This window comes from Asterias amurensis, chromosome 6, assembly GCF_032118995.1.
Source record: "Asterias amurensis chromosome 6, ASM3211899v1".
Classification (NCBI taxonomy): domain Eukaryota; kingdom Metazoa; phylum Echinodermata; class Asteroidea; order Forcipulatida; family Asteriidae; genus Asterias; species Asterias amurensis.
The window spans coordinates 4,171,387-4,194,940 of NC_092653.1; the positions used below are offsets into that span (position 1 = coordinate 4,171,387).

The window sequence follows — 23,554 nt, forward strand, 5'->3', positions numbered from 1 at the left end:
ACGTTGGCACTTCGGGTAATTATCAAATTCGTAATTGGTTCGTCAGAGAGTAGTAAACTGGCACGAGTGGCCATCCGATCTGTTAACACCAGCACGGTGTGTATCCAACAGCCCTGTTGAAATGTGGATTAATAAGGCCAAGTCAATTCTGAAGACGAGCTGTCAAATGATAAGAGAGCTGTGGTCAGTAGGTCACTTCAGGTTACACCTTGCTGTACTATATCAAGTGGCCTTGCATTTCAAATTAAACCTCGCACCACCTTAAAGCCAGTGGACACTATTGCTAATTGTCAAAGACTAGTCTTCACAGTTGGTGTATCTCAACATACACATAAAATAACAAACCTGTGAAAATTTGAGCTCAATCGGTCGTCGAAGTTGCGAGATATTAATGAAAGAAAAAAAACCTTGTCACACGAAGTTGTGTGCTTTCTGATGCTTGATTTCGAGACCTCAAATTCTAAACTTGAGGTCTTGAAAACAATTTCGTGGAAAATTATTTTTTTTTCTCGAAAACTACGTCACTTCAGAGGGAGCTGTTTCTCACAATGTTTTATACTATCAACCTCTTCCCGTTACTCGTATTCAAGAAAGGTTTTATGATGATAATTATTTTGAGTAATTACAAATAGTGTCCACCGCCTTTAAAGGCTTTGGACACTATTGGTTATTGCTCAGAACAATAATGTTAGCATAAAAACATACTTGGTATTGAGCATTGGAGAGCCAATGACGGTATTAAACATTTTTGAGAACAGCTCACTTTGGAGTAACGTAGTTTTTTGAGAATGAGGTAATTTCTCACTCAATTGTCTGTTAGACTTCAGGCCTGAAGCATATTATAAGGCATCTGAAGGCAAACAAATGTGTGCACAATTAGCGTGTTTTTTCCTTTCATTGTTCTCTTGCAACCTCAATGACCAATTGAGTTCAAATTTTCACAGGTTTTTTATTGTTTGTTATGCATATGTTGGGATACACCAAGTGAGAAGACTGGTGTTTGACAATTACCAATAGTGTCAAGTGCCTTTTAATGACACTTCAGAGTGATATCTCCTTAAGAGTACCAAGTTAAAGCCAAGGTTGTCATGGCGGGAGATTCTTGGCGGATATTAAACGCCAATTTATCTTTCCACAATTGGTTTCCTGACCATAACATCCATTGATCACAGTCATCTTAGCCTTGTGAGAGGAGGTTGAGAGGATCTTAACCCTTAAGCGCGTAACGGTTACTATGGTTACCGAGCGGACATGTTGTTTTCTTAGACAGAAGAAATATTCCAGGGAACGGGAGATCATCAACAACGGCAAATTATGAAAAATCGAGGTTTCATCCTCAAACAGTTCAAAACCAAAATAAATACTCTTTAATTTCCCCCGAAGCAAATTTAACATCTATTAAATCGTTGAGGCACCCGCTGCTAAAGTATAGGATTTGAACTGCTTCTAGCTACCGGGAAATATATGTTACCACCATTACAACAGTGGCTATTATGAAATCATTGGACGATTTGAAAAAAAAATCAAAAAAAAAATCAAAGATACTCTCTATTGACGTGAACCATTTCCACAACGGCACCGTTCAAACTCAGTTATTGTCTGTTCGTGAAATTTGTCAGTTCAAAAGTAATTTTGTCCAGTATGAACTAATTTAGGCCAATATTTTTTCAGTTTGAATTTTTTCTTTTAAAAATGTAGAGGGAAAAATGACTGGCCAGATTGCAACGAAAAGTAAAAGAATAATAACTAATAAAATTAGGGCATTACATATTTTCCTCTAATTTTTTTCTTCTTTGCAGTGTGTGATGGTTCACCAGAGGAGAGCAAACTCCTGAATATGTTGATAGAGAATTACAACTTCTCAGTCCGCCCGGTCAAGAATGACTCTTTACCCCTCAAGGTCTACATGGGATTATCCATCTCCCAGATTATTGATGTGGTAAGCCTTTATATCATCCGATTAAATGACAGATAATCCGTCCCAGAGAGTGTTACCAAGAACGAGGTGCTTAAAGGTGCTGGCTCGTTAAACTTTTGCCGTACAGTGTCCAGTGTGCTCAACACAGAATAGTATTGCTTAGCAGAATCAGGTTACCAGCCCAAATGATATTAATTTTACACTGTTGTGGCTGGTGCCTGACTGGTTTTTCGCATAGCAAAGAATTTTTTCAGCAGTATAATGTTCAGCTTTATGAAATTGGGTCCCGGCCAGTGCGTGCTTTGAATTGACCTGAAGCAAATGACGTCATTTGAGAAGGGCGCCCTCGGCTAGAGGTCAAAGAATGCTATTTGTTGACCCATCACGCGCAACGTGGGTATACCGTTAATTTGTATTGTAACTTTAATATGTTCTTGATCATAAAACATGATGTGCAGTGAAACCCGGAGGCCCTGATGGTGAAGAAATGTTCAGTTTTATAAGTAGGAGGTGAGAGGAAACCCCAAAATAATAGGTGAAACCCGGGGAAATAGTGGAGACTGGAAATACATTCGCATGCGAGGCTTCGGTCTGGGATTCGAACAGGGGTCTATACGAAAGTGAAAGATAGTGAGAGAAACACTGCCAAATGGGAATACAGTGGAATAATACGGCTCTTCAATTGAGTTAGTTATCAAGACCAATGTCGATGAGCAAAACAAAAATGCTAAATACTACAAAAAATCCTTTGGACGAGCATCAAGAACGGTACCAAGAAATGGTGGTTCATGCCCATGGTCCTTGGTAGCCTTTTGTCAAACCTTCGTGGCTTGTCGCGGCTCATACGAACCTGTCCAACACTGTAAAAAGTATCCGTATTTTAACGGACTCCGTAAAAAGAATTATTCCGTAAATTTCGCCGTTATTTTACGGGTTTTCCGTATATTCAAATATTAATTATGCTAATTAGCGTAATTACAATCAACCACGTTTGCCCAAACACCTACACATAATAAAGTACATGTAAGTACATATTTAGTTTCAGCCACAACCGTGTACACATGTACAAACCCACGTTAAGGGATTTTATATTTTACGGAATGAAAAACTTTGTCCGTGTAATTTTGCTGCAGGAATACGGATTTTTTTTTCTTTTTCCGGCAGCAAAATTACCGGAACTTTTGTTTTAATTCCGTAAAATATAAAATCCCTTAACGTGGGTTTGTACATGTGTACACGGTTGTGGCTGATACTAAATATATGTACTTACATGTACTTTATTATGTGTAGGTGTTTGGGCAAACGTGGTTGATTGTAATTACGCTAATTAGCATAATTAATATTTGCATATACGGAAAACCCGTAAAATAACGGCGAAATTTACAGAATAATTCACTTTACGGAGTCCGTTTAAATACGGATACTTTTTACAGTGAAGCGTCACGAGGGCCTTGACAGAAGGCTAGGTTATTGGTGGATTCCTTGTGTCCTATGACACATGACATCGAAACGTCGAGTTGAAACCAACGGTTCTTTTCAGAACCACCCCAACTCATTAGAGATAGTCATTACTCAGTGTGTTACCGCAAACCTTTCCATATCGTATATCCACCATGCAAAGTTTCAAATCCTACTTGACACATGGCAAGTTAATTTGTAAAAAGAATTAGTAAGTGACAATCCGGTTCGTGACTCAGGATCTTCTAAAGCAATTAACGGATTATCATTGCACGTTTCTCCACCTGTCCCCGTCTATGTACAATCTTAAAAATACATTATGAATTTTCTCAAAACTGATTTTGAGTAAATCCAGGGAGACGGATTAGTGGTGATACTTAGAGATAATCCTTAGCATTGAAAAGATGATACACGCAAATTTCTCCTGAATGATTGTTATACCATTGTCTTTGTCAGATTCCTATGTTTACTTTTAACACATGAGGCGTTGAAGATGCATACTGGAAGAACAATTTAGAATAATTGAACTAAGAACATTTTAATTTGTAACTAAAAGTTTTAATTTTTCTATTTTTTGGGGGTAATATACAGCATTTTGTTCTTGAAGTTGTTTTCAAAAAATATGTTAAAATTGTGCTGTTTTTCTTCCTGAAATATTTCTGGAAAAGCAAAGTAAGAATTGTGTGCATAAACCCAATGAAAAGGGATATATTTGTTTATCATTTTATGCTCAAACAGGAGACAGATTCGTTTATCCCTTAACACTCGAACCTGACAAAAAGTGCGATAAATTGCTAACAAAAAAGTGAAATTTACCCAGTTTGGAATGTTAGTCTAGAAAAATTGTATTTCATAAGATGTGGAGCATGCTTTTCACAATTTAGAGGAGACAACGGTAACACACAAAAAAATGCTTTAAAATCCTGTTTCGATATATTTTTTCGGACTATAGGTTAATGGCAATTTGAAACTGTAGATTTAAAAAAAAATAAAAAAAATGCAAATAAAAATGAAACTGTTTAAGGTGAACTGAATTAAGTTGACTTCATTATATCAAACCGGACGACCTTTAAATTGAGATGCTTTTATTTGGCATGATTTGACAGAGTAATTTCTCACAAAACGAAACTTCTCATCGAAAGAAGAAGGAAAAACCGATTTCTGCACGTTACACCCAGAGGGCCATTGGAAATACGTCTCATCAAACCGGGGTGTTTTGTTTCAATGTTCCTCCCTATTTGACTTAAGAAAGTTGGAGGGTTTTAATAATTCGATGGGGGATTGAGGGCCTTGCTATATTTCCGCTTTTACACAATGATTATATGCTTTCGCAGGTGCTTATTGAGTTAAAACTACCTCTGCGCGGATCGGTTGGCTCGGACACGTGCTGGATGTTAGGTAAACAAAACCTGAAAGCTTCCCGTGGGTGACAGAGCTTGTTAAAGGCCACTGGACACCTTTGGTAGTTGTGAAAGAGCAGTATTCTAAACTGTGTATCCCAACATATGCAAAAAGTAGCAATTATGTGCATATTGTGACTCATTTGGTCATCAAAGTTGCACAAAATAGTGTTCGGCTTTCAAGACACTTTTAAGTCTTTTACTTGTTATTATTCAAGGCCAGTTTTCTCACTTGGTGAATCCCAGCATATGCATAAAATATTTTTTTTTTTTTACTCTATTGGTCATCGAAGTTTAATGGAAGAAAGAACACCCTTGGTGCACAACTTTGTGTATGCTTTTAGATGTCTAATAAAAGCGTCCTAACGTCAACGGATCCTGAGTCCCAAGATTAATCCCAAGTTAGAAAGAGTTTTGTGAAATCGACGGCTGTCCCTTTAAGGTGTGTGTGTGTGGGGGGGGGGGGGGGGGTGGGGTGGCCCTCCTCTTCACTGGATGTAACATAAGGAACATCGAGCGATGATGTACTTCTTCCACACGGGTTTTGTCATTAATTCATGGGTTGTTGTATGTGTTGTAATTCTTTTTTTTCGGTCCTCCCGGGGCGGTTTATAGATTTGGTGTTGCATTAGATTGTGTGGGACGCGCAGAGCTGAATAGTATCGTAGCTGTTGATTAACAGCCCCCCCCCCCCCCTCCCCTCCCCCTCCCCCACCACCTACATATGAACAAACAACCTGCTTGCTATATATTGTTCATTTTCAGATTCATTCCATATGGTCGACATTTCCCCTTAATTCACCCAATTTAAATTCTGATGAATTAATCTTCGTGAACAATTCAATCCATATTTTTGTTGTTACTGGCTGGCGTATTATTGGTTTGACAGTACATTATAAATTGTGGCTGAAAAGATGGCATGAAAAACGATTGGCATAAAGGTCGTTACATCCCCTATTGACAATTGTCATTGTCATATAGCCATAGCTTATATTATCTTTGTCATCAAGATCACCCAGCATCTCGTCATTGTCATAGCCATTGCCTTTGTCTTTGTCACTCGCCATTGTCATAGTCATCGTGTCTTTAGAGTTAACGCGTTCTCCTAAGTCAATATCTCCAAGACATGTACGTCATTGTCGTGTCTAAATGAAATGAAAGACATTGTCGTTGTTTCCAATTAGCCATCTTCATTACACAATCAACAACATTATTAAAACACATGTAAGTCATGTCCTTTCTCAAGATCACAAGGCCATCGTCGCTTTCATGTACTTGAAACGATCAACATCATCAGCGAATGACGTAATATGTCATTGTCATTTTTAATTGATGTTTTTTTTCTTTGCATTATTCTCTTGCAACTTCGATGACTAATTTAGTCCAAATTGTCACAGATTTGTTTTTTATGCAAATGTTTGGAGTACACCAAGTGATAATACTGGTCTTTGACATTTACCAAAGGTGTCCAGTGCCTTTGCATCTAGATTATGTTGTTTTCCCACATTGCAAAGTTTCCAATCATCTTCATAATTGACGAACATAACATCAACACTCCCTATTTATCATTGTCTTTCCCGTCGGTTGAGCTTGCTCTCCAGGTCAGTACACGTCATCAACTCGGATCAACAGATCATATCTGATCATCAGAAACCGTTTTCACCACAACATTTACACGGGATTGTTTTGCAATCGGCTTCAGTCGGTTTATAACTTTGAGTTTAAAACCCTAAAAAAATCCCCGCTCTCTCCAGTTCTTTATCTCCAGAAAGAAAAATGCAATCAACAATATCAGGAAGAAAACAAGACCATCTATCCCATCTCGTCAATAATGTAATATCGGCGGCATTCCAGTTAGCAATCCTATATTGCCAACTCTCCCCTCGGGCAGGCCGGGTCTCTGTAATCTCAGAGCTTGCCGTACACTCCCCCCCCCCCCGTTCAAAATTCCTCTCGCTCCACCCCCACGTTAGACTTGACTCAAGTCCCAATCCCGTGCCATCGCAAGAAAACTACTGTTTTGTAATGCTCTGCATACCCCAAACTGTCATTATCGGACCACATCTATATACGGCTTGTTTGCTATAGTTGGCGTGATATTCTTGGGGACCTCTCACTTGAAGAACGGGACTTGAATCAAGTCTACCCCCACGCAAACTTGCCGTGCAGCCCCTCTCCCCTCCAACCAAATGCTATATTCAACCTTACCGTGCCCACCCCCTCCCCCCCCCCCCCCCCCCCCCAACCAACCAAATGCCATGTTCCACTCGCTTCATACCACCAGAACAATTCTCTCTCTTTAGCGAGGATTTTCATCTTAAAATTAAACACCGATTTACATGCACAGCATATAGAGTTAAATCATCCGCCTTGGCATCTTCTTGCAATATTCCTAACATCTTAATACGCCGCTTAGATATCGCTTCGGGGGAGCCGGAACGCCGCCCAAGCGATCGTAATTCCGCGGATTGATTTTGTCCGGGGATAACAGAATGTAAATGTTCACAGTCTTTATTTTTGGTCTGTTGGACTGTGATCAATTCGGGGAGGCCATAACCTTCTCAGTAAAGGGCTAAATTTGTTAAAAAACCTCAGCTGAGGTTTTAAAGACTTTGAAATCTTCACCACTTCACGGGTTTTTATTTCTTGTGTTCAATGACTGTAAACTTCGCGTGCGTCCGATGCTAGTTTTGACCCCGGAATTAATCGACTTTTTTCTTCTCGATACTTGCGAATGGTAGATCAATAAAGTTCAACGGCCAAACTTTCTAATGGCGGAGGTTTAAAAGCACTGGACACTATTGGTAATTACTCAAAGTAAATGTTAGCATAAAAACTTACTTGGTGTAATGAGGGCTGTTGGTTATAAAACGTTGTGAGAAACGGCTTCCTCTGAAGTAGCGTAGTTTTTGAGAAAGAGGTAACTTCTCACTCAAATATTAAAATACTTCAGCTGAAGCCTTTTGTTATGCATCTGAAAGCACACACAGTTATGTGACAAGGGTGTTCTTACTTTCATTATTAATTGTCAGAGACCAGTCTTCTCACCTGGTGTATCTCAACCTATGCATAAAATAACAAACCTGTGAAAATGTGAGCTCAATCGGTCGTCGAATTTGCGAGATAATAATGAAAGAAAAAAACACCCTTGTCACACGAAGTTGTGTGCTTTCTGATGCTTGATTTCGAGACCTCAAATTCTAAACTTGAGGTCTCGAAATCAAATTCGTGGAAAAATACTTCTTTCTCGAAAACTATGGCACTTCAGAGGGAGCTGTTTCTCACAATGTTACATACCATCAACCTCTCTCCATTACTCGTAATTAAGAAAGGTTTTATGATGATAATTATTTTGAGTAATAACCAATAGTGTCCACTGCCTTTAAGAAACTAGTCTTATCTCGAGTTAGGGGCTAGCCTTACATTTTTAATATTAGTCCTAAAGTTAGCCTTTAACGTCCAGAGCTGGACAATCAAAACAGACGAAGAAAAAGGGAAGAAAATCTTCCTCAGCCTAATGTGGCTTTCGGATCATTTTGGTTGTGAGTGTTTGCTTATCAAGGCGTATCATATTTCATTTTTTCATATTTCCGTTTTTCTTTGTCTCTGATTATTTCCGGTCAAAGAAACCCATCACTGTGAGTTGAAACAGGTTCTTTATTCCTACCGCAAAAAGACGCTGAATTCTTTCATAATTTTATACTCTCGATATGTATTTGCAATGCTTTTTGATATGGATGTTTTAATATAAAGCACACACAAAATATTTTCTGAAAGTTTCTGAATAAATTGTACAAATTTACATAGTTAACGGCCTAACGTTTCGACTCTAGCGGAGTCTTTCTCGAAGGCTAAAAATGACAACTCAAAATGCAAGAACATGTATCTATTAAGTGCAACATAAGCAGTGAAGTGGAAAAACAAAACATGAATATGGAGAGAGAGAGAGAGAGAGAGAGAGAGAGAGAGAGAGAGTCGAAAAGCACATTTCAAAGAGCATGGGTGAAAACCAAAAGAAGATGGGAACTAAAAGAACAATATCAAATGTTTTTTTCCCCTAAGAAATTAGATGCAAGCACACAATATCCATTTCAGTAATTCATTTGGTATCAATATCTCAAGTCATTATACCACAACATGAAACATTAAGACTGTCTCTGAAACGTGCCGGTCTCTGTGACTGTGAATATTTTATTTCAATGGTATAGAATGGCATATTACTTGGCTTGGAACTTACACTAAATTGCAGCCCGCGGCCCTGTCAGTGAATGCGATTGCTCATTGCGTAATATCCTCAATGATAATAATAAGAACACAATTATGATATTTTATTTAGAGTTCGATAAATATGTTTCATTATGGCAGGGTAATAAAATCATATCCATATTAGACAAATAAAGTGTTTTTTCACCAAGTGATTGTGGACAAAAAGGAGAATGGACGAGAAAGTGATTGTTGAATAGAATGGTCGAGTACATATAGTCATGAATCTACACTGTAGAGTCTAGTATTCTCTTACGAATGTAGAGTGTAGATTAGTTAAAGGCAGTGGACACTATTTGTAATTACTCACAGTAGTTATAAGCAAAAAACCTTACTTGGTAACAAGTTAGTAATGGGGAGAGGTTGACAGATAAAACATTGTGAGAAACGGCTCCCTCTGCAGTCACATATCTGAAAGCACACAACTTCGTGTAGCAAGGGTGTTTTTTCTTTAATTATTATCTCGCAACTTCGATGACCAATTGAGCTCAAATTTTCACAGGTTTGTTATACTTGAGATACACCAAGTGAGAAGTCTGGTCTTTGACAATAACCAATAGTGTCAAGTATCTTTAAGTGTAGATTCGTTAAAGTAATCTACACTTTCATCAATAGAGGGACGACTTCGAAACAGTTTAAAGGAACATTACAAAATTGGTTTTCTTAGCAAAACAGTTGCTGGCAGTGTAAGCACTGTATGTAATCCACCATATACATAAACTGACAAACCTGTAAAAGTTCGAGATCGATTGGCCATCTGGGTCACGAGAGAATAGTGAAAAACCGATTACAAATTTTGCATTACGTCGATGCCAAGACAACAATGAATAAAACGCCCACTGAGTGATAAACTCAAATGCGAAACTAGATTATTTGTTTCTCATCAAATATGAAATTTCAGACAGATATATTTCAAGGAATGTTTTCTAGTATCATCATCATAAGACCGTGTAAGTTTGATGTAAATCTGTGATCTTCACGATATTTGTTTCTTAACAATTCTGTAACGTTCCTTTAAACGTGTAGAAATTTTTGTCTCAACTTGCTACCGTCGTGTAAACAATAATTCCGAACCAGTCAAATTATTTTGTTTCCTTCTAAGGACCAGACCGATCAGCCTCGGTTTGGTTACATTGGGTCGAATAGAAGGAAAGCAAGATGGCTGCCATGCAAAAAAAAAAACATACTCATACCATTACTATAAAAAGATAATCATGAATATTTCCACAAAGGGATCTAACTAATTTGACCCTCTAGACTCAGTTTAGCTTATTTTTTCCCCTCGGTTCAATGAAACAAAAACGTCAAACTCATATTAGGACACATTTAGTCAACGTCTTATGACGTCACTAATAAGCCCGGTTTATACTTCCTAAGAAGGCGAATGTGAAGTGTATTTTGACGTCACGGAGCTGCCTTCGCAGTGAATGTTTCACATGAGTTGCCCACAAGTCAACTGATGTGAATTACTCGTTGCGAATTTGTGACGTCAACATTCGTATCGCATTCGCATTCACAGGAAGTATGAACCGGGCTTTAGTAATAATGGCAGGGCGAACGAGATAGCTAAGGGTATCTCTGAACGCTCCGGTTACGGCGCGTACGGGGGACAGAGTAGCATCATTCCTGGTCATTACACGACTGCGAAGCCAGGGTATTGGTGTTCTTAACCCAATTATACCCCTCTCTCTGGTCAATCTGGTTGAGGGGGAATATTTTATATAAAAAAAAAAGCTCCCCGGGTAGGGAGGGGAAATTCTGCGGTTTGGAATCGAATCCCTGGCCCGACTAATCCAATAAGAAAGTGTAGTATGACAGTTTTGTGCGGCCTTTTTCATGTTTAATGGAACCGGGCTGGGATGGGTAGGTGGGAACCCTGATTGATTGATGCGCTGCTGTCAGATTCCAACTTCGTCTAATTCCTACTTGGCCTACATACTTGAAGAATCTTCTGCGTATAGGTTGACTTGAAAATGGAATTGGGGCAACTTCACAGGAGGTATATTATGCAGTCCGAATAGGGATGAATAGCGGTTACAAGATTGCAACGTGATTAGTTATACATGGTGTTACCGCAAACTCTTCTATATCTTATCTCCACCATGCAAAGTTTCAAATCCTACTTAGTTATATGAAACTTGTCCAATTTATCACACTTAAAGGCATTGGACGCTATTGGTATTTACTCAGCATGATTGTTAGCATAACAACTTAATTGGTTACGAGCAATTGAGAGCTGTTGATATTATAAAACATTGTGAGAAACAGCTCCCTCTGGAAACGCAGATTTTGAGTAGAGGTAATTTCTCAGTCAAATATTAAAAGAATTTTTTAGGCATTTTGAAAGAACGTTTTTCTTCCATTTTGCTCTCGCAACATCGGTGACCAATCATGAGTTAACATGTTCTCAGGTTTGTTATTTTATGCATAGTTGGGATACACCAAGTGAGAAAACTATGGTCTTTGAAAATTACCAAAGGTTTAAATAACCACCACAACTGGATGTTCCGTGTGGATTCGTTCCTTCTCCTCTTCAACACAGTGTCTTGCCTTGCAGTAGCTTGCGACAAAATAATTCAGAATTCAGAATCCTACGTGCAAACCACACTGTCCACATCGCACCACAAACACACCACGCACCACATTAACAAACAAACTGTGTCAAGTTTTGGGTCGGGAAACGTCATGGCAACCTTACCACGTAGACGCCCTCTAGACATCACATCGATGTCGCTAAAAATCGAACATCACTCTTGGATACCATGTTACCAGAAAACAGGCGGGAAGAAAACGGCTTGAAAAAGCTAAACAGGAAGCTGGGCATGGAATGTGTCACTCGCTCGTCTCTGACGCCAGCACGAAATCCTTCACAAGGGCGTGGATTGATTTTTGTCTTCTCTTCGCATTTTATTCCCCGTTCGTTTTTATTCAAAAGCATGTAAGTTTGCCTGAGGTTTTTTGAAGTGCTGATTTCAATGTTATTGACAAAGTGCATACGAGATGGCTTATTTCCTTTTCTGATAAGCATTAGCGATGCATAATGAATTCGAATTTCATGAGTTAGTTTAAAGACACTGACGACTATTGGTAATTGTCAGAGACCAGTCTTCTCACCTGGTGTATCTCAACATATGCATAACATAACATACCTCCGAAAATTTGAGCTCAGTCGGTCGTCCAAGTTGCGAGATAATAATGAAAGAAAAAACACCCTTGTCACACGAAGTTGTGTGCTTTCTGATGCTTAATTTCGAGACCTCACAATCTAATTCTGAAGGTCTCGAATTCAAATTCGTGGAAAACTACTTCTTTCTCTAAAACTACGTAACTTCAGAGGGAGCCGTATCTCATAATGTTTGATTATACTATCAGCCTCTCCCCATTACTCGTTACCAAGTAAGGTTTTATGCTAATAATTATTTTGAGTAATTACCAATAGTGTCCACTGCCTTTAACCAGGGTCCTTGCTCTATGGTTTTCCCTGGTTTTAAAGTGTACAGTCTGGCGAACAACACCCACGGTCTACAGGTTAACCAATATTGTGTCAGTTATGGTTTTGTTTGTTTCTTAATTAATGAAAATATTGTTTTAATGAATTGATTTTTTTGTGACGTTTTTAATTAAAGGTCGTATGCAGGTGATTTTGTTGTCCTTGGACATCACTTGTCGCTTTCTAGTATGAAGATCATCAAACCATTGTTTAATAATTTAAAAACGTAATATTGTTCTCTCGTTTTTCCTTTAGGTTTTTGAAAAACATTTTACTTGTTGATGTTGACAGGGTCTTTTTTTACTGTCAGCTAGATTAAAATTAAAATGTGGTCTCGCTTTTACTGACCTTTGACCCGTTACAGGCTCGAAGCTGACGGTTGGCTCTTTTAAAGTGAAATAGTGGTATTGCTTCCACTGAACCTTAACCCACGACTGGTTTAATAAAAACATACGGATGGCTTGTTCGCTCTTGTTAATTTATTTCGTGATAGGCCTAGATGCTCAGGTAACACGAAAAAAAAAACAATTGTAAAACGTAAAATGAAAGTACATCATGAAAGTTTATTAACTTGTTAGTCAAAAGGGTACGTAGAGAAGTGGCTTCAAAAAGTGGTTTTAAAATTATTTGTTTTTCATCAAACACATAAAAGTACAAAACAGGTAAAGTAATAATTAAATGATGGCATAAGGTTCACTAAAACTCTCCTTTATGTCAACCGGCTGCGTTCACATGGGTTTTGTGACCATCACTCGCCTCCATCGCTATGCAAACCACCCATTCCCACCGCCACTTAAACTCCAGGTTGCCCAGAGAATTGACGGTGGCCTCGAGGGAACCCACGAAAAAGCTACATCAGTATTTACTAAAAGGTCTGCACCCGTCGTCAGTTATTCACGATCTTCTTGAAGGAATTCCGCGGGCGATGCTTTCTGCTCCGAAAACTGCTCGACCTCACGCGGGAATTAAAATCTCGTGGAGACAGTCAAACGATTTGGCAAATTGTCCCCTCAACTATGTCTCTGCTGTTGAAATCAGAACTTATAGAAAATGCCTGGAGGCGTTTATGAACGTTAAGTGATGCGTTTGGACGCCTTGGAAAATGTCTTGTTTAATGCATGAGTGTAAAAAATTAAATTGTTTTTTGTTCACGTGCTGATTTTGATCTTTGCGGACCTTTTGGGTATGAATCTCATATCTCTTTGATAAAACTCTGAAACGTGACCTTTGTAATATTTTGATGAAAATGTCCATACATCAGTCTTAGGTTTATACCATTAAAGCACCATGTAATGGTTTACAATGTGCTGTGGTGCAATATGTTACCAACAAAACCAGGACCCCTTCTCTTTTCGATAAGTGCACTAGGTTTTACATGCGTTACCACAACAAACGGGACCAACGGCTTAACGTCCCATCCGAATGACTTTTTACAAAACGTGTCTGTCCTCATGCACAAATCCCTCATTATTGTTTATGACACAACTTACTTCCGTTCAACACATCCAGTCAGAGAAAAGTGCAACAAGAAACACTTTTTGACCATTGTCAAAATGACATTATCACACTGTTTCTTGATTGTGCTCATATTATTACACTTTGGTAGAAGATGCTGTGTGTATACCATAACTGCAGGCCAAGATAAAAACATATATAAAAGGCTTTGATATAAAAAGACGTGTCACAAACCTAATATAAGACCACAGCTGTACTGTATAAAACATTATCTAATAAACCATGAAAGGCTTGCGATGTATTATTTTTATATAAACATGTATCGAGGCCTCCTCACCTACAAGACGAGGCCGGCCACCCTAGTTCTATACGGGGAGCATTTCTCCCTCCACCCCTCCACTATAACCAGCTGACACCATCCTGTTACTACGTGATTGTCACATTCCCGTCATAAAGGTCAGGTATCTCCGGTTTACACCAATTGCTCTATGTCTAATGGCGTGTCTATAGAGCATAAGGCACAAGCCCAACGCGGATATCATGATGCGCCCGCCTAAAAGAGCATGGCCCAATTTCAATTCAATGCAATTCAATTCAATTCAACAAGACATTTTATTTCATTTTGACCTCATCAATGACAGTGAAAACAATTCGTAAAAGGAAAATTTTAAACAGTATAGTTTGCAACAGAATCAATGATGTTTGCAGAATTAAATTAATTTTGTTTCTAAAGGCAAGCGCAATGAGGATACCATGATGCGCCCGCCTAAAAGGGCATGGCCCAATTTCAATTATTTCAATTATGTTATTGGGTTTTTTTCTCCAGAAGACGATCAGAGCATACTGATCGAAACGTCGAGTTGAAACCAACGGTTCTTTTCAGGGCCACCCCAACTCATTTAGAGATTACCACTACATGGTGTTCTAATAAAAAATAAACCACAGCATTTAGAAGGCGCACTTTACTGAAAAAGAAAAACATTCAAAGGCGCCAGTCAAGTTTTGTCAAGATGTTGGAAAAGAGAGTGGTATTGTGGATTTGTCTGAGGTATTCCAGAAGTGAGTTCCAAAGCCTTGGTTCTACCGCAAACCTTTCTATATTCAATTCATTAAACAACATTATTTCACATTGATATCCTCAATGACAGTGAATATTTATTTTTAGTTTCTTACTATAAAATGTTCACAGATTAATTGTTATTTCATGAATGTGTTGAGATACACCAAGTGAGAATACTGGGCCTTGACAATTACCAAAGGTGTCCAGTGCATTTTTAATATTGAAGTGAGAAATTACCTCTTTCTCAAAAACTACGTTACTTTAAAGGGAGCCGTTTATCACAATGTTTTATAATACCAACAGCTTCTCCTTTGATCGTTGCCAAGTAAATTGCTTCGTTAACAATTATTTTGAATAATTACCAATAGTGTACAGTGCCTTTAAGACTCATCTCTGAGTTTGAGCTCCTCATCTTCACCCTCAAACTCCTCCCCTGTGTCGCTTCACAACACCGACCAGCTGGAGCTCATTGCTCGAGGCCAAACATCAAGTGACACTAAGTCGTCTCTCAATGTTTGGAGTATACACTCGTCTCTTTGCAGAGCAAACACTGGGGGTCGAGTGACGAGAGACATCGATATATCAACACCCTCTCGCGGTGATGGGATGGGTACGAGATTGAACATTAACTCTGTCGTCATCTTGGCAGACTCCTGATGCTAGGAAACTGTCCAATATACAGGGCCCAGTTTCATAAGAATGTAGCGACAAAGTCTCGCTTAACACAGAACAGTAATGCTTAGCAGAATCAGGTTACCATCCAAAAATTAAATTGGGTTCGCACTGGCCGGTGCCCGGCGGCTCAATTATTACTAAGCAAAGAAATTTGTCAAGCAGTATTTTCTGCTAACAGCTTTATGAAAAGGTGCCCTGATGTCATGAGACCGTCCAGTACAGGGGCATGTTCATACAACCTGCTAAGCACAGTAAAAACGTGCTTAGCAAAAACAGGTTACCATGTAGCCAACATTCCATGCAGTTTTATATTGTTGTGCCCGGTGCCCAACTCATGTTTTGCCTAGCATGGAAATTTGTTAAGCGGTATTTTCTGGAAACAACCTTATGAAATTGGGGCCAGATAAGATCACTCGCTCATAAAACATTCGTCTGGTTGGACCCGCCTGCCGTATGTTGTAGCCGCTTAATTCATTTTGGACGTAGATTTTCAATTATAGACTTTCAATGTCTCAACAAAAAATTAAAGAGTTGAATGAATGCAGTCCTAAATAATTTCGCCAGTATTTTGTTATTCTATAACAAAATGTGTCAAAAGTGTGACATCACTTTGGGGGAACAATTGAAGTCGGTGAGCAAATGTATTTTGTACCAGGCCCATGAGATTTATTTTACTGTGATACAAATAAAATATTTGGGTCATTTTAATGAGGTACCCAGATATTGCCTCACTGAATCAATTGTAGGTCCATACTCTAACTATAATCAAATACATGACTGTGGTTTTCAGTATTTCTGAAGTAAAAATATCCGCTAATTGAAATGTAAAATGAAATGCGTGTCGTATACTGGCGAGGATCGCTCATACTAATTTAATAATGCAATAAACCTTTATTATGGTAATCTGTGTCAGGTACCATTTTTACCATAGTGACAATGGCAGTTCTCATGTTCATTATGAAAGAAGGGACCAGACTTTATTTTCCCTTCACCTTAAGTTCCTAGGCATTCTTCGCTTTCACAATTACAGCACTTGCACAGTAAGCGGCGAATGGCGATTGTAAGCGCAGAATTCGGCCGTAAGCAGAGTCATGAAAATGGTCCCAGCCAGACCGGGTCGCTCTGTGGCCCTTTTCGAATCCACGACTTCGGCTTTGGATTAGGCATCAGCCCCCGTTCTCTCGTCTGAAGCCCTGTGCACGTAAGCAAAGCACGAGCAAATTGTCAAAACAACCGCGGGGCCAAGCTAGCCTAAGCCGATCTAGAGCGCGAAGCCGTGGTTTCGAAAAGGGTCTCTGTAAACGATGCTCCAAAAACCCCGCCAAGCAGTCTCTACTATGACACGACTCATCCTTAAGATAATAGACTATGACATTATCCAGACATGGAAGTCCTTAAAGTTGAGGTAAAACACCATCCCATCACTTCTTATTAATTATCGAGACCATCTCACATGTGGAAACCTCGCCTTCCAAGGATTACTTCGCAACAACCCCGGAGTAGGGTGGGAGGGGCGAGGAGGAGGATGAGGAGGAGGGGAGGAGTAACCACAATCACACTAGATTCAACGTCTTGCTGTTGCCTCGCTCCTCTCCACATATATAGGGCCAAATTTCAAAGAGCTGCATATTAAGCAGGAAATATTGCATGACACATTTCTGCTAAGCAAAAATTAGCAGGAACCCAGTCACAAGTTTTACATGCAGTTTGCCTTTTAATGGCAACCTTATTCGTGTAAGCATAATTGGATTAAGCTTAGCTGCTTATTATAAGCGTAAAGGCACTGGACACGATTGGTAACTACTCAAAATAGCTGTTGGCATAAGCACTAATTATACTTGGTAAATAGCAATGGAGATCTGTTCATAGTAAAACACATTTTGAAATACGGCTCCCTCTGAAGTAGCGTAGTTTTTGAGAAAGAGGTAATTTCTCACTCCAAATAACAAAAGACTTCAGCTGTAGCCCTTTGTTATGCATCTGAAAGCACACAGACTAATGCAACAAGGGTGCTTTTCATTTATTATTCTCTTGCAAATTTGATGACCAATTGAGCCCAAATCTTCACAGGTTTGTTATTCTATGCATACGTTGGCCGGATACACCAAGTGCGAAGACTGGTCTTTGATAAATTACCAAAGGTGTCCAGTGTCTTTAAGATCTCTCTGTAACGGGCTCTGCATGGTCCTCCTCTCATCTCTAACTAGAGATTGCATGGACACTTGGAGAATCAGAGACGTCTCCGTTGAATTGACAGTGGAGACAGCGTGGCTACCGGTTAGAGGCGGGAAACAAAAACAGATTTGTAAAAAAATCTGAGAAAGATGACTGACAAAACAAACCCCGTCAAAATTGATTTGGGAAGTAATTCGCACGTACTTGGTGCAGCACCAGGAGTCAACCACCGTTGGGTGGTTGTAGTCTTTTGTGTTGCGGTAGACTTGTGGACAAGTCGTTAAATGTCTGTCGCGTTGATATAGCGTTCCGACTCTCTGGGCGAATCCCGCGACACTTGCGACACCACCACGGCTCGACTATCTCAACACGCCACAGACCATTTACGACTTCCACACGTCTAGCGGGTTTTACGGGAGCAGGGTAATAATGACTGATAGATTATAAGAGTGAAACCTGAGATGTTCATCTTGGGGATGGGGTGTTTCAAGTCAACACTGGGCATCCTTCCTCGTGTCTTAAGTAATTAGAACGGGCGGTCCATACCTCAGCTATGGTTTAGCTTACAGGTTATCCGCATGTCATGTTTTGATGGAGCTGCGATTTCATCACACTCTTCCTAACTTAGGATTAATCTTTTTGTTTAGGACTTATCCATAGACGTTTAGACGCATTGAACCCATCTTAAGTAAGGTCGAGTTACTCACCCTAACTCGAGATAGGATTAGTCCTAGCGTTTCGTGAAATCGGTTACAGTAGGCCCTATTCTCATATATCCAACATATTTTATGCACAAAATAACAAATCTGTGAACATTTGGGTTAACACTTGGTCATCGAAGTTGCAATGGAATAATAAACTATTATTTGTGACATCGTCTATACATCGACAGTTTATAAAAAATTAGTAAATACCCATATTTTCCTTCATTGCAGGACGAGCGGAATCAGGTCATGAAGACTGGACTATGGGTCAAACAGGTGAGTGTTAACATCCCAAAAGTTTATAGTTAAATATCTTGTCAGTTTAGTAAATATTGGCTCATAACACCATGAACTTATCATCTATCAGAACACTCTTAATTTATAAGAGTGAAAATTTCACTCTCAAATTGTCCAAGCGGTGTCAGAATACACTCTTTTGAGAGTGAAAGTCAATTCTGTGCCACTATTTTTGAGTGAAATTTGAACGAACTTCTTAATCGAGTTGAAAGCACTACACACTAAGACGTTGTGCGCATGGCTCTTTGTCAGAGTGGAGATGCCGGACAAAACGAGTGTTTTTTTCACAAAATTTTAAACTAAAGACACTGGACACTATTGGTAATAAAAAGACTAGTCTGCGCAGTTTGTGTATCTCAACATAATATGCATAAAATAACGAACCTGTGAAAATTTGAGCTCAATCGGTCGTCGAAGTTGCGAGATATTAATGAAAGAAAAAACACCCTTGTCACACGAAGTTGTGTGCTTTCAGACGCTTGATTTTGAGACCTTAATTAGTTCTAAATCTGAGGTCTCGAAATCAAATTCGTGGAAAATCACTTCTTTCTCGAAAACTACGTCACTTTAGAGGGAGCTGTTTCTCACAACGTTTTATACTATCACAAGCTCCCCATTACTCGTCACCAAGAAAGGTTTTATGATAATAATTATTTTGAGTAATTACCAATAGTGTCCATTGCCTTTAAGAGATTATGCTCTGATCGTATCCACAACTCACAGAGAGAGATTTCAAGTACACTGCGTAAAACTGCAAATTTCAAACCTTACTAAAAAATGTTTGGTTTAAAATGAACAATCAATGACTTTGCAGATTTGACACTCATCGGTTTACAAAATACAAGGGGTCAATAACAAATTTTGTATTTTATATTCAAGCCCTGTCTGTTTGAGAATAATGGCATCAAGATGAAGTCTGCACCGATGATGGTACACAATACACGGTTCATTCATTTAGTGTAAAGATGGAAAGAAATAAAAATATTCCTAAGTGCATTGAAAGATGATTTTGTGCGAGAGAGTGCTGTCACAAAGAAATGCATTAGTCCCGAAAACGACTTACTAAATAAAGCATCGAGCATAGACCTTGGACGATAAAATACCAGGAAATGAAAAAAGGAAGGTAGGGTCTGGGTGGCAGACATTATTAAATCGATTTGAACTCCATCAAACCACAGAACACAATACAACGGGTCCGTCTCTTGCGTTACTAATCTGGGCGCTATTGAACTGGCTCAGCACAGACATTAGGTGGCGCCATTCCTATTTACGGAGCACTGAGACGGAGCAAATTGCTTTTAACTTAGGAAAGTTTTTAGTTTTGCAACATTTTGGGTGGCTGAATACAATGCATTAAACTGAACATTACATCCTCGTGGTGTTCAATGAACGTCTCGCCTTTTAAGTCTTTTTTTCCACCGTAACTCTAGAAGGGGGGGGGGCAAAATAACGTGCCCCACCCTACATTTGCAATCTTGACTATATAGTAGGACAACATTTTACAGGGGTGAGAGTCATTACTAACGAAAAAGTCTGAAAGTTTGATACAAATTCAAAAGTATGTTGAAATGATTCCATTTCTACTGTTTGGTAACCCCTGGGGTCATAGATTCCAAGGAGCTTTTGCAAACAGTATCCAAAGCACTAGAGAAGTACACCAATGAGCAGGATTTCTTTATTTGTGGAAACAAACATTGCCTAATTTTCTTCACCAGGCCGACATAAAACGTCTGAATTCAGCCAAAAGACTGAACAATTTCTACGCAGACTTTTTGTTTTATATCCTCGTCAGATAACCTTTATAACTGAATGTTTAAACCAATTAGTCTCGCACTGCATGCTTTTATACATGGTTATTTTACAACCCGAGTTGGCGCACCTTGCAAAATTCAGGTACCTTACGTACAAAATATTATTCGCACGCATCCCTCCCCCCACCCCGTTATAAACAACTGTAAAACTTACATAGAATAGTTCATGTTCAATCTTTAACTCTTTAACTCAAATACAATGTGCGTTTCCCTAAAGGCCATGTCACATCTATGTGACCTATTGGGCAATCGCCCTATAGGGCAATTGCCCTATAGTGCAATTGTTATACAGGCAACATAAGGGGCAACTACCAACACTGCGTGCAAAAAGGAACACTTTGGAAGCCCACAGCAGGCATTTTTCTATGTCACTTTTCTGAGAAAATGGTGTAAAAATTAGTGTGTGAATGTGAAATTAGCGTGTGATGAATGTTTCTTCATCTTCTTTGTTGTTAAATTGTAATAAAAAAAAAATTAAAAAGGCCCAATTTCATAGAGCTGCTTCAGCAGAAATTATTACTTAACAATTATTTGCTAAGCAGAAATGAGCAGGATACAAGTCACAAATTGAACATGTGAATGTAGTTTGGGTGGTAACCTTATTCTGGTAAGCATTATTTTGTTGTGCTTAGCTAGTTTTTGTGTGTGTAAGCAACTCTATGAAATTGTGCCCTTGTTTCCTGTAAAATTGTCTCGTGTGACATGGCCCTAATAGTGCAAAGTTTACAATTATCTGACAACGTGTGTTTTCTATCATGATACAGAGATGGCACGACTACAGACTTCAGTGGAATCCAGCGAACCACAGCAACATGATAGTCATTCATATTCCAATACTTCTTCTTTGGAGTCCAGACCTTCTCCTATACAACAAGTAAGTCAAAAATTGCAGACTAAAATTATTTTCGTGGAAGTGTCATGGCCCAGCGGTTAAGAGCACCAAATTCAAACTCTGGTGTTTCTGATCAGCAGAGTGCGGGTTCGAATCCCCAGCCCTGACACTAACTTGTGTCCTATAAGCAAGACACTAAACCATTGCTTCGTCCAGTTCGGATGGGACTCTAAGCTGTTGGTCCCGTGAGTTGTGTAACGCACGTAAAATAACCCAGCGCACTTATCGAAACGAGAAGGGGTTCGCCCGGTGTCCCTGGGTGGATTGGCAGCAGATCGCGCCACAGCACCTTGTTAACCATTACATAGTGCTATGTAAAAGGAGTAGATCTCATAATTCAAACGTAGTCGCACCCTTGCAGGAAAAGACTGTATGTTGAAGCGCCTTGAGCGTCACTGAGTGGCGGATAAGCGCGCATAAGAAGCCACTATAATTATTACTATTGAAGTGAATTTCCGATGCTCTTCTTTCAACACTCGAAGTTTTTTCAGTTTAAGATGTGGGAGGATAACCCAAGATACTTATTCCAGGGAAAACCCACGCAGACGTTTTGAGTAGTGTTGGTTCTGGAAAAAAAAACTCGGCGGTTCAACACTAAACTCTTAATTATGCTTCCACCGCGTAAAGTTTCAAATTCTACTTTAAACCATGTATTGCAAATAGCAAATAATATTTGTTTTTGACAAATTTCCCTCTGTAGTGTTGACGACGGTTACACCCTGGATCTGGCAACCAAAGCTCTAGTGTACTTCAACGGCACGGTCAACTGGAAGGCCCCGGCAGTCTTCTACAGTGCATGCACCATCGACGTTCACTACTTCCCATTCGATGAGCAGGACTGCTCCATGAAGTTCGGCTCCTGGACTTACGATGAGAGCAAGATAGATCTGGAGTCAATTGGAAGCAATGTAGACCGACAAGACTACTGGGAGAATGCCGAGTGGGTCATCGTAGACACCCCGGTGGAGAAACACACCATAAAGTACCCGTGTTGCGAGAACACCTACGTGGACATTACATTTCACTTCGTCCTGCATAGGAAGTCGCTGTTCTACGTTGTGACCTTTGTGGTGCCGTGTATCCTAATCACCATGATCACTATATTCGTCTTCTACCTGCCGGCAAACTGCGGTGAGAGAACCACTCTGTGTATCTCCATCCTGCTCGCTGTTATCGTCTTCTTGCTCCTGATTGCCGAGATGATCCCAACCACCTCCGATACCGTCCCTCTGATTGGCTGCTACCTCCTCTTCACCATGGGGATCGTCAGCATCTCCATAGTAACAACAATCATCATCATCAACATGTTCCACCGGTCCTCCGAGACGCACACCATGTCACCGTGGGTCAAGAAGCTCTTCACAGAGACCCTACCTCCCTATTTACACATACAACGCCCCTCCAACTACAAGGACTACATCTGCAGCGCGCCCCCAACGCCCGTACCCAAGCGCAAGTTGTACGTCAATTCCACAGACTCGCCGGCAACCGACCGCTCTTGTTTTAACAACAAAAAACGTGGATTTAATGTCGGGCGTTCCTCGAGTAACTATCATCTCCTTAAAAGAGCGGCTAACAACAACCCATCTAAGATGATGTCTTTGAACTGTTCCTTGGAGGAGGAGATGGAGTGGAGAGAACGGGATTCGGAGGAGGAGATCAGAGAAAGTAACGTGGACCACAGTCTCAAGGCTGAAATGAAGAAAGAAAAGTTACCGGCAAGACTCAGAGAGGGGCTGGACTATCTTAACTTCATTGTGGAGAGAACAAAGGAAGACGACAAATCCAAAAAGGTAAAAACAGTGTCAATGTTGTTGCTCTCGTTTTGTCCCAGATTCAGATTGGACACGGTTTAATTTTGCACTGTGAAAATTGGTAACATGGCCGGGGGGGGGGGGGGGGGGCGGGACAGGTAAACCGTGGATTCTACGTCTAAGAATGACTTGAAGATGCTTT

The 23,554-nt window shown here is 39.7% G+C and overlaps 1 protein-coding gene across 1 annotated transcript in view; it reads left to right on the forward strand.

Moving 5' to 3' along the window:
* Window positions 1–23,554, forward strand: part of LOC139938507 (neuronal acetylcholine receptor subunit alpha-3-like) — a 57,567-nt gene that overhangs the window by 23,281 nt on the left and 10,732 nt on the right. The window contains exons 2-5 of the mRNA XM_071934073.1: window positions 1,800–1,939; window positions 18,830–18,874; window positions 21,471–21,580; window positions 22,299–23,391. Of these exons, the coding sequence (XP_071790174.1) occupies window positions 1,800–1,939; window positions 18,830–18,874; window positions 21,471–21,580; window positions 22,299–23,391 (1,388 nt within the window). The remainder of the gene's footprint in view (window positions 1–1,799; window positions 1,940–18,829; window positions 18,875–21,470; window positions 21,581–22,298; window positions 23,392–23,554) is intronic.